Source organism: Neoarius graeffei, chromosome 8 (genome assembly GCF_027579695.1).
Source record: "Neoarius graeffei isolate fNeoGra1 chromosome 8, fNeoGra1.pri, whole genome shotgun sequence".
NCBI lineage: Eukaryota > Metazoa > Chordata > Actinopteri > Siluriformes > Ariidae > Neoarius > Neoarius graeffei.
Window position 1 is genome coordinate 83,687,082 of NC_083576.1, and position 12,969 is coordinate 83,700,050.

At 41.5% G+C, this 12,969-nt stretch overlaps 1 protein-coding gene and 1 pseudogene across 3 annotated transcripts in view; both read right to left on the reverse strand.

Annotated features, from left to right (window-relative positions):
• The window catches only part of LOC132889949 (uncharacterized), a 189,210-nt pseudogene that overhangs the window by 73,640 nt on the left and 102,601 nt on the right, over positions 1–12,969 (reverse strand).
• The window catches only part of LOC132890973 (histone-lysine N-methyltransferase PRDM7-like), a 39,044-nt gene that overhangs the window by 19,264 nt on the left and 6,811 nt on the right, over positions 1–12,969 (reverse strand). For all 3 annotated transcript variants that reach the window (XM_060928392.1, XM_060928393.1, XM_060928394.1), the window contains exons 3-6: positions 9,796–9,973; positions 3,383–3,654; positions 1,878–1,945; positions 1,511–1,701 (exon numbers count right to left, since the gene is read on the reverse strand). In XM_060928392.1, coding sequence (XP_060784375.1) covers positions 1,511–1,701; positions 1,878–1,945; positions 3,383–3,654; positions 9,796–9,973 — 709 coding nt within the window. The remainder of the gene's footprint in view (positions 1–1,510; positions 1,702–1,877; positions 1,946–3,382; positions 3,655–9,795; positions 9,974–12,969) is intronic.

Below are 12,969 nucleotides of genomic sequence, written 5' to 3' on the forward strand. Positions count from 1 at the left end.
TTTTATATTTCATGTTTATTACTGTTTGCACCGCAGATAAGAGGGAAACGCAATTTCGATTCTCTGTATGTCCTGCACATATGGTATTATTGACAATAAAGTTGACTTGGACTGCGTGCACGCCTTATTAAGACTGGCTATACGATGAATTAAACAGCTTCACTGGACTCAAAGCTCAGAGAGCAGCCTGTAATGGTAAGGGTTGCTTGTTTGCTTTACAAAAATGTTTTCCGCTTTGGTCAAATTCTACTGAGAATTCTTCTTTAGGATCGGTTTAAAAATATACAGCAATTTGTCGCATATTGCCAGCTAACTATCACTAGGCATATGTTTCCATTTATTACAGGGAGACGCAGTCATAAACCTGCTTAATGAACTCCTTTAAATTAATAAAATACTTACTGAAACGTTTTACTGATTAAGTCTGTGTTGGCCTTATTAAGACTGGCTATATGATGAATTAAACAGCTTCACTAGACTCAAAGCTCGGAGAGCAGCCTGTAATGGTCAGGGTCTACTTGTTTACGCCCCCTTACACCGCTCTTTTGTGTCGAAGTGCTCGTACTACAGCACTTTTTTGCTTTACAAAAAATTGTTTATTTCCATTTATTACGGGGAGATGCAGTCATAAACCTGTTTAATGCACTCCCTTAAATGAATTATGGTTTGTTTATATCTCGATCTTGTTGCACATATTGTAACCACATATAAAATAATTGAAAGTGTGTATGAAAAAGGCTTTGGACAAAATGGTCATTGGACAAAGTGTCCTGATCCCTTCACCACTATCCTTCCAGGTTTAATAATGTGTTGGACAGTTATTAACCCATCCACCCATCCATTATCTCTAGCCGCTTATCCTGTACAGGGTCGCAGGCAAGCTGGAGCCTATCCCAGCTGACTATGGGCGAGAGGCGGGGTACATCTTGGAAAAGTCGCCAGGTCATCACAAGGCTGACACATAGAGACAAACAACCATTCACACTCACATTCACACCTACGGTCAATTTAGAGTCACCAATTAGCCTAACCTGCATGTCTTTGGACTGTGGGGGAAACCGGAGCACCCGAAGGAACCCACGCAGACACGGGGAGAACATGCAAACTCCACACAGAAAGGCCCTCGTCAGCCACTGGGCTCGATCCCAGGACCTTCTTGCTGTAAGGCGACAGTGCTAACTACTACACCACCACGCCGCCAATGTCAGCAATCTCATTATTTTCTTTGCTTGATGCAGGCCAACAAACTGGCCCTTCTGAAATACATTTACTTTGGAAGATGGGATATGTCTTCCGACATGATCGTTTAAGAAATGAGAAGCTACTCACTGCATCAGTTAGAGTTTAAAGAACTGTTGCCAGCTGAAACGTTTGACTCACTGCAGTAATTATTGAAACAAAGCCTCTGAAGTATTTGCTTATTTTAATGGTAATGATGACTTTCTTTTGGCCAGGCAGTGAATAATTCAATCAAAGTGAAATGAATTGCAGTATGTATGGTGTACTTTACCATTCATGGAACACTTTTTGTTCCAGAGCTTGTGAAACACAGGACTTAGTTCTTTGGCATACTCCTCATCATACCACACCAAGAGCTCCTGTTCTGGGTTAATGGGTCGACAGCAACGATACAGAATTCCCCCTCGATACTGAAACGCCACAAGATTCTGTTCTTCATCATTACGAGCACAATTCACATACCTAAAACAATAAGCCAAAGTGGCAGAAAAGGTAAAAAAAAAAATCAGATCAGAGTTACAGACCAAGAAAAAGCATGGGGGAGATATCAGTGACAGGAAGAAAAAGTTCTTCCAACAAATTAGGAACTGTAAAACCAAATGACTAAGCAAAGACCCAACAACTGGTGTATTCCTCACCTCATCCAATTTGCATGCATTTCTCTTGTGGCATCTATGTACTCTTCACACTGCCTGCTCCTGCATATCTGTAGAAAAATTACACATTTATATTTTCTTCATTAACTTAATCTATGCCTTCAAATTAAATGACCTACACAGGAACGAGAATAATGGCTCATGCCAATATTATATTAAGCATTATGAAGGCAGAATTAAAAAGTTCTTGACTGTATGTTTAGTTTCACAGAACAGCTGACAAGCTCTGAGGTGAATTTAGTAACCTTAAAAAAATGCAGGCAAGACTTTACATCAGAATTTAGGTGAAGGAAGTTTTTATTCGAAGGTTTTATGTCTTTGAAATGGCAAAGCTGTGCTGTTCAATCAGACTCTCTGATAAATATCCGTCCCTTGTGCTTTGGCCTCTAAACAGACAAACTTTAATGTCAGTTCTGTCATGAAATAGGTTTTGTACAAGTAGAAAATATTTTTCATAAGTACTATCCATTTACTTTAAGTATTTGTGAGCTTTAGTTCAGTATACCTCTGGTCCTGGATACGTGACTGATCCAGATTCAAACATTTGTCTTTTGGGCCTCATTTCTCAAGCTGGACACAAAAGACTTGGTATTCATGAAAATTCATTTAATTTTCAAAATATTTGTATCCTATGAGAGCTTGTGTGTGAATTTGTATGTACTGTAAAGCACTTTTTTTTTGTCCTGCCAGCGTTCGGCAATGGCTGAGCTTCATCACTAGAACACTTAAGCCGAGAGGGCACTCTTTCATCTCATCTCATTATCTGTAGCCGCTTTATCCTGTTCTACAGGGTCGCAGGCAAGCTGGAGCCTATCCCAGCTGACTACGGCCGAAAGGCGGGGTACACCCTGGACAAGTCGCCAGGTCATCACAGGGCTGACACATAGATACAGACAACCATTCACACTCACATTCACACCTACGGTCAACTTAGAGTCACCAGTTAACCTAACCTGCATGTCTTTGGATCGTGGGGGAAAACGGAGCACCCGGAGGAAACCCACGCGGACACTGGGAGAACATGCAAACTACACACAGAAAGGCCCTCGCCGGCCACGGGGCTCGAACCCGGACCTTCTTGCTGTGAGGCGACAGCGCTAACCACTACACCACCGTGCCGCCCACTCTTTCATTAATTCATTAATTTTGTAATGGTGAGCTCTCTGTAAGCTTTGCCTTTTACAGAGTTTTGTAGAGCAAAAGCTAAGCTTATTCATTTACATGAAATCTTTTAGATTATGAGTTGTGAGAGCCCACACATTTGGTTTCCTGCAGTTAATTGATGTAAATTATTTAAGAGTGAACTGTACAAGTAGAACCAAGTTATCAGCAGTTTGACAGACCTGAAAGTGTGTTTGAAGTGTCTCCACACATCAATGCCAAGCAGAAATTGATATTCTTGGGAGTTACATTCATCCAGTGGTGACATTTTGTTTCTTAAAAATAAAAAGATAAAAATCTTTATAACACATTTAGAACAAACTCACCACCCAGGAGTATCTGCTATTCATGGCTTTCTCTATGTCCACCAGCTCTCCCTGGTAGGGTCCAAAGTGTGCACCTACTGGAACAGTCTCCCCCTTATTAAACACTCCCAGGCCTGCGTCAGGAATACCGGACTTCCGAATCTCTAGTTCAGGAGGAAGTGTTTGCCTGGCTCGGTCAGGAACTCCCACGAGAACAGGAGTATCAGGGATGAAGAGGGGTGGTCCGTGAAGCTCACACTTGTGAAAGAAGAAGGATTTGCAAACTTCACAATCTGGGAGTAGCAAAAACACAATAGGAAGAAATGATGCCCAAACGTCTATGCAGTATTTGTATATATGAGAACATTTACAATAGAATTGTATAAATATTAGCCCAATAAGCTTGCCAGAAATATTAATGGAGCAGCTGGTTGAGACTAGATGTGTGCACCAGGAAGGAGATCTTTCAGGATACAAACATAAGTTACATGAATATGCATCCTTAGTAACTGCCTGGTCATGGTTGATTTAAATCAGCCTACTTGTTTGTTGATCGTTTGAGAAATAGAACCATCTAGCCAACCAATGTGTTAGGAAATCACAGGCAGGTACAAACAAAAATAACTGTCAAGTTTATTTGTTTAGTGCTTTTAACAACAGACATTGTCACAAAGCAGCTTTATAGAAAATTAAGGCTTTAAACATGAGCTAATTTTATCCCTAATTTATCCCCAATGAGCAAGCCTGTGGCGACGGTGGCAAGGAAAATCTCCCTCAGACGACATGAGGAAGAAACCTCGAGAGGAACCAGACTCAAAAGGGAACCCATCCTCATTTGGGTGATAACAGATAGCGTGATTAAAAATAACTCACTTCTATAACTGTATCCTATATTAGTCACAAAGTTTCACTGTGAAACCAGGAAATTCATTATAGTTTTAGCATGATGTCTGTTTTGTTGAAGTTGTAAACTGTTCATTGATGGAAACTTGAATGCAAAACTGTTCATGACAACTGAAGTCCTAAAGTCAGCAAATCAACTGTAGTCCTCAAACATAAATGTATTACTATAAGTGTCCAGAGCGTCTTCCAAGTGTGACTTTCAACTTTCCATACGGCCGTCCTCCACAGGTGTTATGAGATAAGACTCCAGCCAGATGTAGGGCATCAGGATGGATCAGGCAAGTCCGAGGAACAGAAGAGTTCAGATCCACTGGTGTCTCAGGATTGACAAGTAACTCAGAGGGACAGACAGAGGGAAGAGACAGGGGTGGGGGAACACAGCTTGTTAGGTATGCCCAATATCACCTAATGTATAAGAACAGGATACATTTTGCACTGAGTGCAAGCAGGGACTCCAGCAAGACTAACTATGAGAGCATAACTAAAAGGGGAGAGCCAGAAGGTAACACAGACATGACGGTGCCCTGGGACATAAAGCAGCAGCCACTACACCACCAACAAACCTGAGTGAGCAAGTGAGAGTGGGGTGTGTGTCAGCATCCATACAACCCAGTTTACCAAAAACACTCTATGCATGAGAACCCTCCAGGTCTACTCCTTTACCTAATTAAAAACTATTAACAAAAGGCTTAACTAAACAGATATGTTTTCAGCCTAGACTTAAACACCGAGAGTGTGTCTGAGTCCTCAACACTTCTTGGAAGGCTGTTCCATAACTGTGGGGCTTTGTAAGAAAAGGCTCTGCCCCCTGATGTAGCCTTCACTATATGAGGTACCAGCAGATAGCCTGCACCTTTTGACGTCAAGGACCAGAAGTTCACTCAGGTACTGTGGTGCGAGACCATTCAGTGCTTTAAAGGTCAATAGTAGTATTTTATAATCAACACAAAATTTGATTTTGAGCCAATGCAGTGTGGATAAGACAGGGATAATGTGGTCATATCTTCTAGTTCTAGTAAAGACTCTTGCTGCTGCATTCTGAACTAACTGGAGCTTGTTTACACACTTACTGGAACATCCAGACAGTAATGCATTACAATAATCCAACTTACAGGTAACAAAAGCATGAACTAGTTTTTCTGCATCATGTAGTGACATTATATTTCTTAGCAATATTTCTGAGATGAAAGAAAGCTATCCGGGTAATGTTATCAATATGAGTTTCAAATGAAAAAAGATGGGCGGCACGGTGGTGTAGTGGTTAGCGCTGTCGCCTCACAGCAAGAAGGTCCTGGGTTCGAGCCCCGGTGCCGGCGAGGGCCTTTCTGTGTGGAGTTTGCATGTTCTCCCCGTGTCCGCGTGGGTTTCCTCCGGGTGCTCCGGTTTCCCCCACAGTCCAAAGACATGCAGGTTAGGTTAACGGGTGACTCTAAATTGACCGTAGGTGTGAATGTGAGTGTGAATGGTTGTCTGTGTCTATGTGTTAGCCCTGTGATGACCTGGCGACTTGTCCAGGGTGTACCCCGCCTTTCGCCCGTAGTCAGCTGGGATAGGCTCCAGCTTGCCTGCGACCCTGTAGAAGGATAAAGCGGCTAGAGATAATGAGATGAGATGAAAAAAGATTGGGAGTCAATGATTACACTGAGGTCTTTTACTGCTGCACGTGAAGAAACAGAAAGGCCATCCAGAGTTACTGTGTAATCAGAAAACCTAATTCTACCTGCATGTGGCCCTAGTACAAGTACTTCAGTCTTGTCAGAGTTCAGCAGAAGGAAGTTAATAAGCATCCCGTGTCTAATATCCTTTACGTATTCCTCAATTTTATTAAGCTCATGTCTCTCATCTGGCTTTGCAGAAACATACAACTGTGTGTCATCAGCATAACAGTGGAAACTAATACCATGCTTACGAATATCATCACCCACAAGTAACATATATAAAGAAAAAAGCAGTGGACCTAATACAGAACCTTGTGGAACACCAGACTTCACCTCAGTATGTCTAGAAAAAAATCACCATTTACATCAACAAACTGATAGGGATCAGTTAAATAAGACCTGAGCCAGGAGAAGGCCGTTCCCTCAACTCCCACAACATTTCTAGTCTGTCCAGGAGAATGGAATGATCAGTGGTTTCAAAGGCTACACCAAGGTCAGGCAATACAAGCAGGGAGACACAGCCCTGATCAGATGCCAACAGTAAGTCGTTTACTATTTTAACCAGTGCTATCTCTGTGCTATGATGAGATCTAAATCCTGACTGATACATTTCATGGATGTTATTCCTGTGTAGATATATGAGCATAACTGCTGTGACACAGCTTTTTCTAGGATCTTGGAGATAAATGGGAGGTTTGATATTGGCCTATAATCGGACAGCTGACAGGGGTTGAGGTCAGGTTTTTTTTAAATCAGGGGTTTGACAATTGCTAGTTTAAAGAATTTGGGTGCATAGTCAATTCTAAAGGAAAAATGTATTGTTGTTTCTGGTATTATCTGTTTGAAGAGGTAAGGGATCTAGTACAGAAGTTGAAGATTTTGATGTGGAGATTAATGAAATTAGTTCGATTTCTCTAAGGGGAGTAAAATATTCTAATTGTTAAACCATTTATATTGTTAACTACAGAGTTACTCTACTTGTCTGGCCTTAAATTATTAGTTTAAAATTTGTCAGATATTTTCAATTTTGTCATTGAAAAAATTCATGAAGTCATTGCTATGACAAGGTCGGCACGGTGGTGTAGTGGTTAGCGCTGTCGCCTCACAGCAAGAAGGTCCTGGGTTCGAGCCCCAGGGCTGGCGAGGGCCTTTCTGTGTGGAGTTTGCATGTTCTCCCCATGTCCGCGTGGGTTTCCTCTGGGTGCTCCGGTTTCCCACACAGTCCAAAGACATGCAGGTTAGGTTAACTGGTGACTCTAAATTGACCGTAGGTGTGAATGTGAATGGTTGTCTGTGTCTATGTGTCAGGCCTGTGATGACCTGGCGACTTGTCCAGGGTGTGCCCCGCCTTTCGCCCGTAGTCAGCTGGGATAGGCTCCAGCTTGCCTGCGACCCTGTAGAAGGATAAAGCGGCTAGAGATAATGAGATGAGATTGCTATGATATGTTGCAGGTGTGCATGAGTCTATAGTGGTCTAAATGTGTGCAGAATAAAAATTATATATCAATCAAATAAATAAATAAACAAACCACTCGTTTCCCTATTTGAGCATACCGACACTTCTGGCATTTCTAGATCTACACATTTTTCCAGTGGCATTTAAATTACATTTTTTTAACGTGTAGGCAACACCCACTTCAAGAGTAAACCAGAATACACTCACGCCAGTCCACTGCAGGGAATCATGCACCCACACATGAACATACTCGTTCACACCTAGTGGTAATTTAAGCATAGCCTATTTGCCCATACCTGAAGGAAACAAGTGGACTCAGAGGAAACCTACACAAACATGGGGAGAACATGCAAATCTCAACACAGACAATAATCTGAGATCAGGATCAAATCCACAACCCTAGAGCTATGAGGCCATGACGATGCACCACCAATATTCCCCTAAACCTGTATACAGGTATTTGGACACCTGACCATCACACACACAAATGCTTGTTGAGCATCTCATTCCAGATTCAATCCTCTTTGCTTTTCAACTAAGCTACACTATTCTGGGAATACTTTCCACCAGAGCATTCATGAGGTCAGGCACTAATGTTGGGTGAGGAGGCCTGGGGTGCAGTTGGTGTTCCACTTCATCCCAATGGTGTTCAGTAGGTTCAAGGTCAGGGTTCTGTGCAGGACACTAGAGTTCTTCCACCCCAAACTTAACACACATGGAGCTTGCTTTGTGCACAGGGACATTGTCATGCTGGAACAGGTTTTGGCTTCTTAGTTCCAGTGAAGAGACTTTGGAAAGCTACAGCTTGCAAAAACATTCAATTGTGTGCTTCTAATGTTGTGGTAACAGTTTGGAGAAGAACCACATATGCGTGTGATGGTTGGGGTGCACAAACTTTAGCCATATATTGTAAATAATTACATCTAGGGTTCGTGCAGGATTTTTGTGAAGACATTCAAGGACATTTCAAGGAGTATTCAAGGACCAAAATCAAGATTTTCAAGGGCCACATCACGATGGGTACAATCAGGATAATGAACATTTGATTGAATTTTTGAATGAGGGAAAACTGGCGTTTTGGGTTGCAAAAACCTTTCCAAAATACTCCACAACCAGTTTAACAACCATGATATCAACATAGTTTGTGTTTATATTTAGTCTTCTTTGCTTTTTGAGGTGTTTAGTTTTGGAATTTACGATCGTTAAAGTCGCTCATGGTTCGAAGCTTGGTAGCCGAGCCTTTTGTTTCATTTGTTATTACGAAAAAACGTGGCCTTTGCACAGGTGTTACATTTTATTCGTTTCTTTTATTTTTGCTTGTTATATTTTAAAATAGATTTTGAAAACAATCGTTAGAAAACACCGTCACTGATGTAATTGAAATCTGTTACATTTCAACAACAAATTTAAACATGGAAAACTTTCTAAAAAACTGTATACGACAGAATTTGTTTGCAACAAACTGTCTCTGTGTTATAGCAATGTAATCATTGCAGCTAAGGAATTTGGTTCACTCAAAATTAAAAACGTTAACGCTTGAGCTTCTTCTTTAGCACCTCAATTTTATGGTTTACCTTATTAGCCTCGAGTTCCATATCCTTTATTGTCCTCTTGAAGCTGTTGGCTTTCGTGACATGCACTATCTTGCGTTCTTGTTCTGCTAGTTCCATCAGCTTGTCAACATTCTCTTTCAGTTGAGATGAATCTTCTAGTATACGTCTCCTTCTTGTTTGCATAGCGAAAATTTCATCACTGACATCCTGGTTCATGCGCTCTTTCTCTCTCTCCTTTTGCACGCCTTTCTCTCTCTCCTTGTGCATGCCTGCACGCCCAACAGGAGAATTCAACATGGCACCAGAGAACCAAAGTGCATGTGCGAAAACACAGGAAGCCCAGAGTGTTCATTTTAAATGACAATCGTGTCATCGTTTTTCTATATTCTCTAATTTTTCCTTTATAATTTAATTATTACACCTAAATACACGGGAAGAATTTAAGTATTTTTTTCAAGGAGTATTTACAATTTTTCAAGGAATTTTTCCTATTTTCAAAGAGTTTCAAGTGCCCTTGAAATGAGTTTTCAAATTCCAGCACTTTTCAAGGAGTTCAAGGACCTGCACGAGCCCTGACATCCATGGAGCTGGAAACCAGTGTTGTTCTGGAGCAAATGTAGGGGTAACTATTTAAATGTATGTATTTAAAGAAAAAAATTATTTAGTTTTCCTTACTCCTACGTATGATATTAAACTCTCTAAAAACATAAAAACCATGCAAGTTCATTTATTCATAATTTGGTGATTAAATTATCTATAACAGAGGCTACAGCCCAAATAACCCACTATTATACTTTCAGTGCACTAGATAATGTGTCAGGTAGAATAATCAGTGAGAGTGTTACTGAGCTCCTGATCTCGTACAGAGGTAGTATTTATTGTCAGGATCTTCCTCTTTAACGGCGAGAACTTCAGGTGGGTTCTCGAGGTTGTTTTCAAGGTTGTAGATGTTCAACTCCAGTGTCTCCTCTTTCTTCACACAGACTCCTGACACTTCAGATGTCCCTCCATCTGAAATCTCAATTTTCACGTCTTCATACAGCTAAAGATCAAACAAGAATAACACTTATTCAGAAAAGACTTTAAATTTCCTTTTTCATTAAGCTACGGTCACACTACAGCTCGCAATGCTTTGTGATGGGTTATAGATGAAAATGAGGTGTTTTGGTGGCGATGCTTGACAACGTACAGGTGAGCTAAAAGTTGTGGTCACACAGCAGGCAAACACTTGACTGTCACATCTTTGCACACTTGAGTCTGGTTCAGGTTGAGTGGCCACGCACACTCACTGAATGCGTTGTGTGTGATCGTGGGACCCAGTCATTATGAGAAACACCTGATACTGATTTGAGTGCAAATGCATATGAGGACACTGATTTCACAGAAACTTTGTGAAGTATCATCATCACTGTCACATTTGTTTCTAGCCATGATTATGACTCTGGTTAAATACTCTGCTTTCTGTTTTGCTTCTGGTTTCATTTGTGTTTTGTTTTTGTAAACATTACACCTGCTAACAAACATGCATCTTGCACTGACATCTGTCAAACGCCACATACCTGACAAAATACTTTACAAAAGCCTCTGTGAAAACAGCATCCTGATATGCACGTCCTGATTGTGCTCAAATCAGCATCAGGCATTTTCCATGATAATTGGGTCCCAAGAGCGTGCACAACGCGCTTTTTAAATCTCGGGGAAGATTAGGCTATGCCGATGAATCTCCTGTGAGCACTGGGGACGTGGATTCGAGTCAAATACATCTCAAGAGGCTCAAAGAAGGTTCTCTGAGCTTCAGTTAGTATTCCCAAACCCATCCGTGAGTATTCGCTGCTTAGTTTGCTGACGAAAACATTGCCACCAAATTTCAACGCATACATTGACATTTTTTGCAACATTTTGGGCCACTCACGAAGCAGATACACACCTCGTGAAACTCGGAGAACATTTGCCTTGCATCGCACGATTGGTGGCGATGCTACCAATTTTTCATCGCCAAGTATTCAGAAACCCATTGCGAGCTGTAGTGTGAGCAGGGCTTTATGTATTATGAGCGGAGCACCATACCTAAGAAAAAATGGTAAACCCATCAAGTCAATTTTTTGTGGTTTGTCCGTGGACGTGTACCACCAGTCATACACACTGCCTAGTGGCCAGTGTTAGTAATTACCAGTCATACACACCGCATCGTGGCCAGTGTCAGTAATTACCAGTCATACACACCGCCTAGTGGCCAGTGTTAGTAATTACCAGTCATACACACCACCTCGTGGCCAGTGTCAGTAATTACCAGTCATACACACCGCCTAGTGGCCAGTGTTAGTAATTGCCAGTCATACACCACCTAGTGGCCAGTGTTAGTAATTGCCAGTCATACACACCGCCTAGTAGCCAGTGTTAGTAATTGCCAGTCATACACCACCTAGTGGCCAGTGTTAGTAATTACCAGTCATACACCGCCTAGTGGCCAGTGTTAGTAATTACCAGTCATACACACCGCCTAGTGGCCAGTGTTAGTAATTACAGTCATACACACCACCTAGTGGCCAGTATTAGTAATTACCAGTCATACACACCACCTAGTGGCCAATGTTAGTAAATACCGTCATACACACCACCTAGTGGCCAGTGTTAGTAATTACCGTCATACACACCACCTAGTGGCCAGTGTTAGTAATTACCAGTCATACACACCGCCTGGTGGCCAATGTTAGTAATTACATTCATACACACCACCTCGTGGCCAGTGTTAGTAATTACAGTCATACACACCGCCTAGTGGCCAGTGTTAGTAATTGCCAGTCAAACACCGCCGAGTGGCCAGTGTTAGTAATTACCGTCATACACACTAGAGGTCTACGCGGGTCGGATTTTTCAGTCCCGCTCCCGCCCGCATTGTGCAGTCCCGCTCCTGCCCGCTCCCGCAAAGAATTATGATTTTTAGTCCCGCTCCCGCCCGCCATATTTTGTCCCGCTCCCGCCCGCAAATCCCGCATGATGCAGACGTTCGCGTTATTTCTCAGGAAAGTTCTTGTCTTGACACAGCGTGATGGTGCCCCGCCCCCTACTTTGAGTGGATTTGAGCATAAATATCTACAGCTCACGTTTGTTATTATTTACCTTGTTTCTGAATTCGGAATGTTGAAATGGCAACATGTAGACCTAATAATAATAATTACTTAAATAGGCTAATCATTTAAATATGCGCTCTCCCGTGGTGCGTCTCCTATGAATAATTAGTGTGAAAGGAGAGATGGATCGCACTCTTGAACTTATTCTTTTAGTTACATTTCTTTTCAGTTGTTTTTAGCAGCAGAAGGAGACAAACGTTTCGGCTGTTGCCTTCGTCAGTGTCTCTAATAATAATAATAATAATAATAATAATAATAATAAACAATAAAAAAAGACAGGCGAGCACATAATTCCAAGTGGAAATTTGGTATATTTATTGTTCAGCCATACAAAACATTAGGCTAACCCAGTTTACATTTGTAAAGCATTTCTAACAAGAATATCCTAGTATGTCAGAACCTTTTGGCACTTATCACAGCAAGCAAAGGGCAGCTGATTTCCCTCTGCGTCGTACACGAGAGAGAATGATTTCCAAATGTCCGATTTCAGGACTCTTGACTTTTTAACGGTAAATGTACCTCTTTTTAAAGCAGCACTTACTTTTGAAGCACTGTGAGCTTCAGTAGAGGAGCTCTGTTCTTCTGCCATGATCGGAGATCTCAAACACGGAAGAGGAAAGGAATCGGAAACGTACGAGAGATATTTATCCTCTCCTGGATCAGAATCAGAATTCTGATGACCAGCTCATCTAAGGTGTCATTGAGACATCATGTTAGTGTGGGTCACTGGAGGCTGGGTGTGAACGGCGAGTCATTAGAGTGATCAAAGGACTGCCCATTAGGGTGATCAATGGCAATCTGACTCTCTCTGCAAATTTAGGCATCTTAAAATGTTATTAATGCCAAATAAAATATCCAGCACAAATTATATATGATAGACATAAATTAATAATTTATAAATTTTATT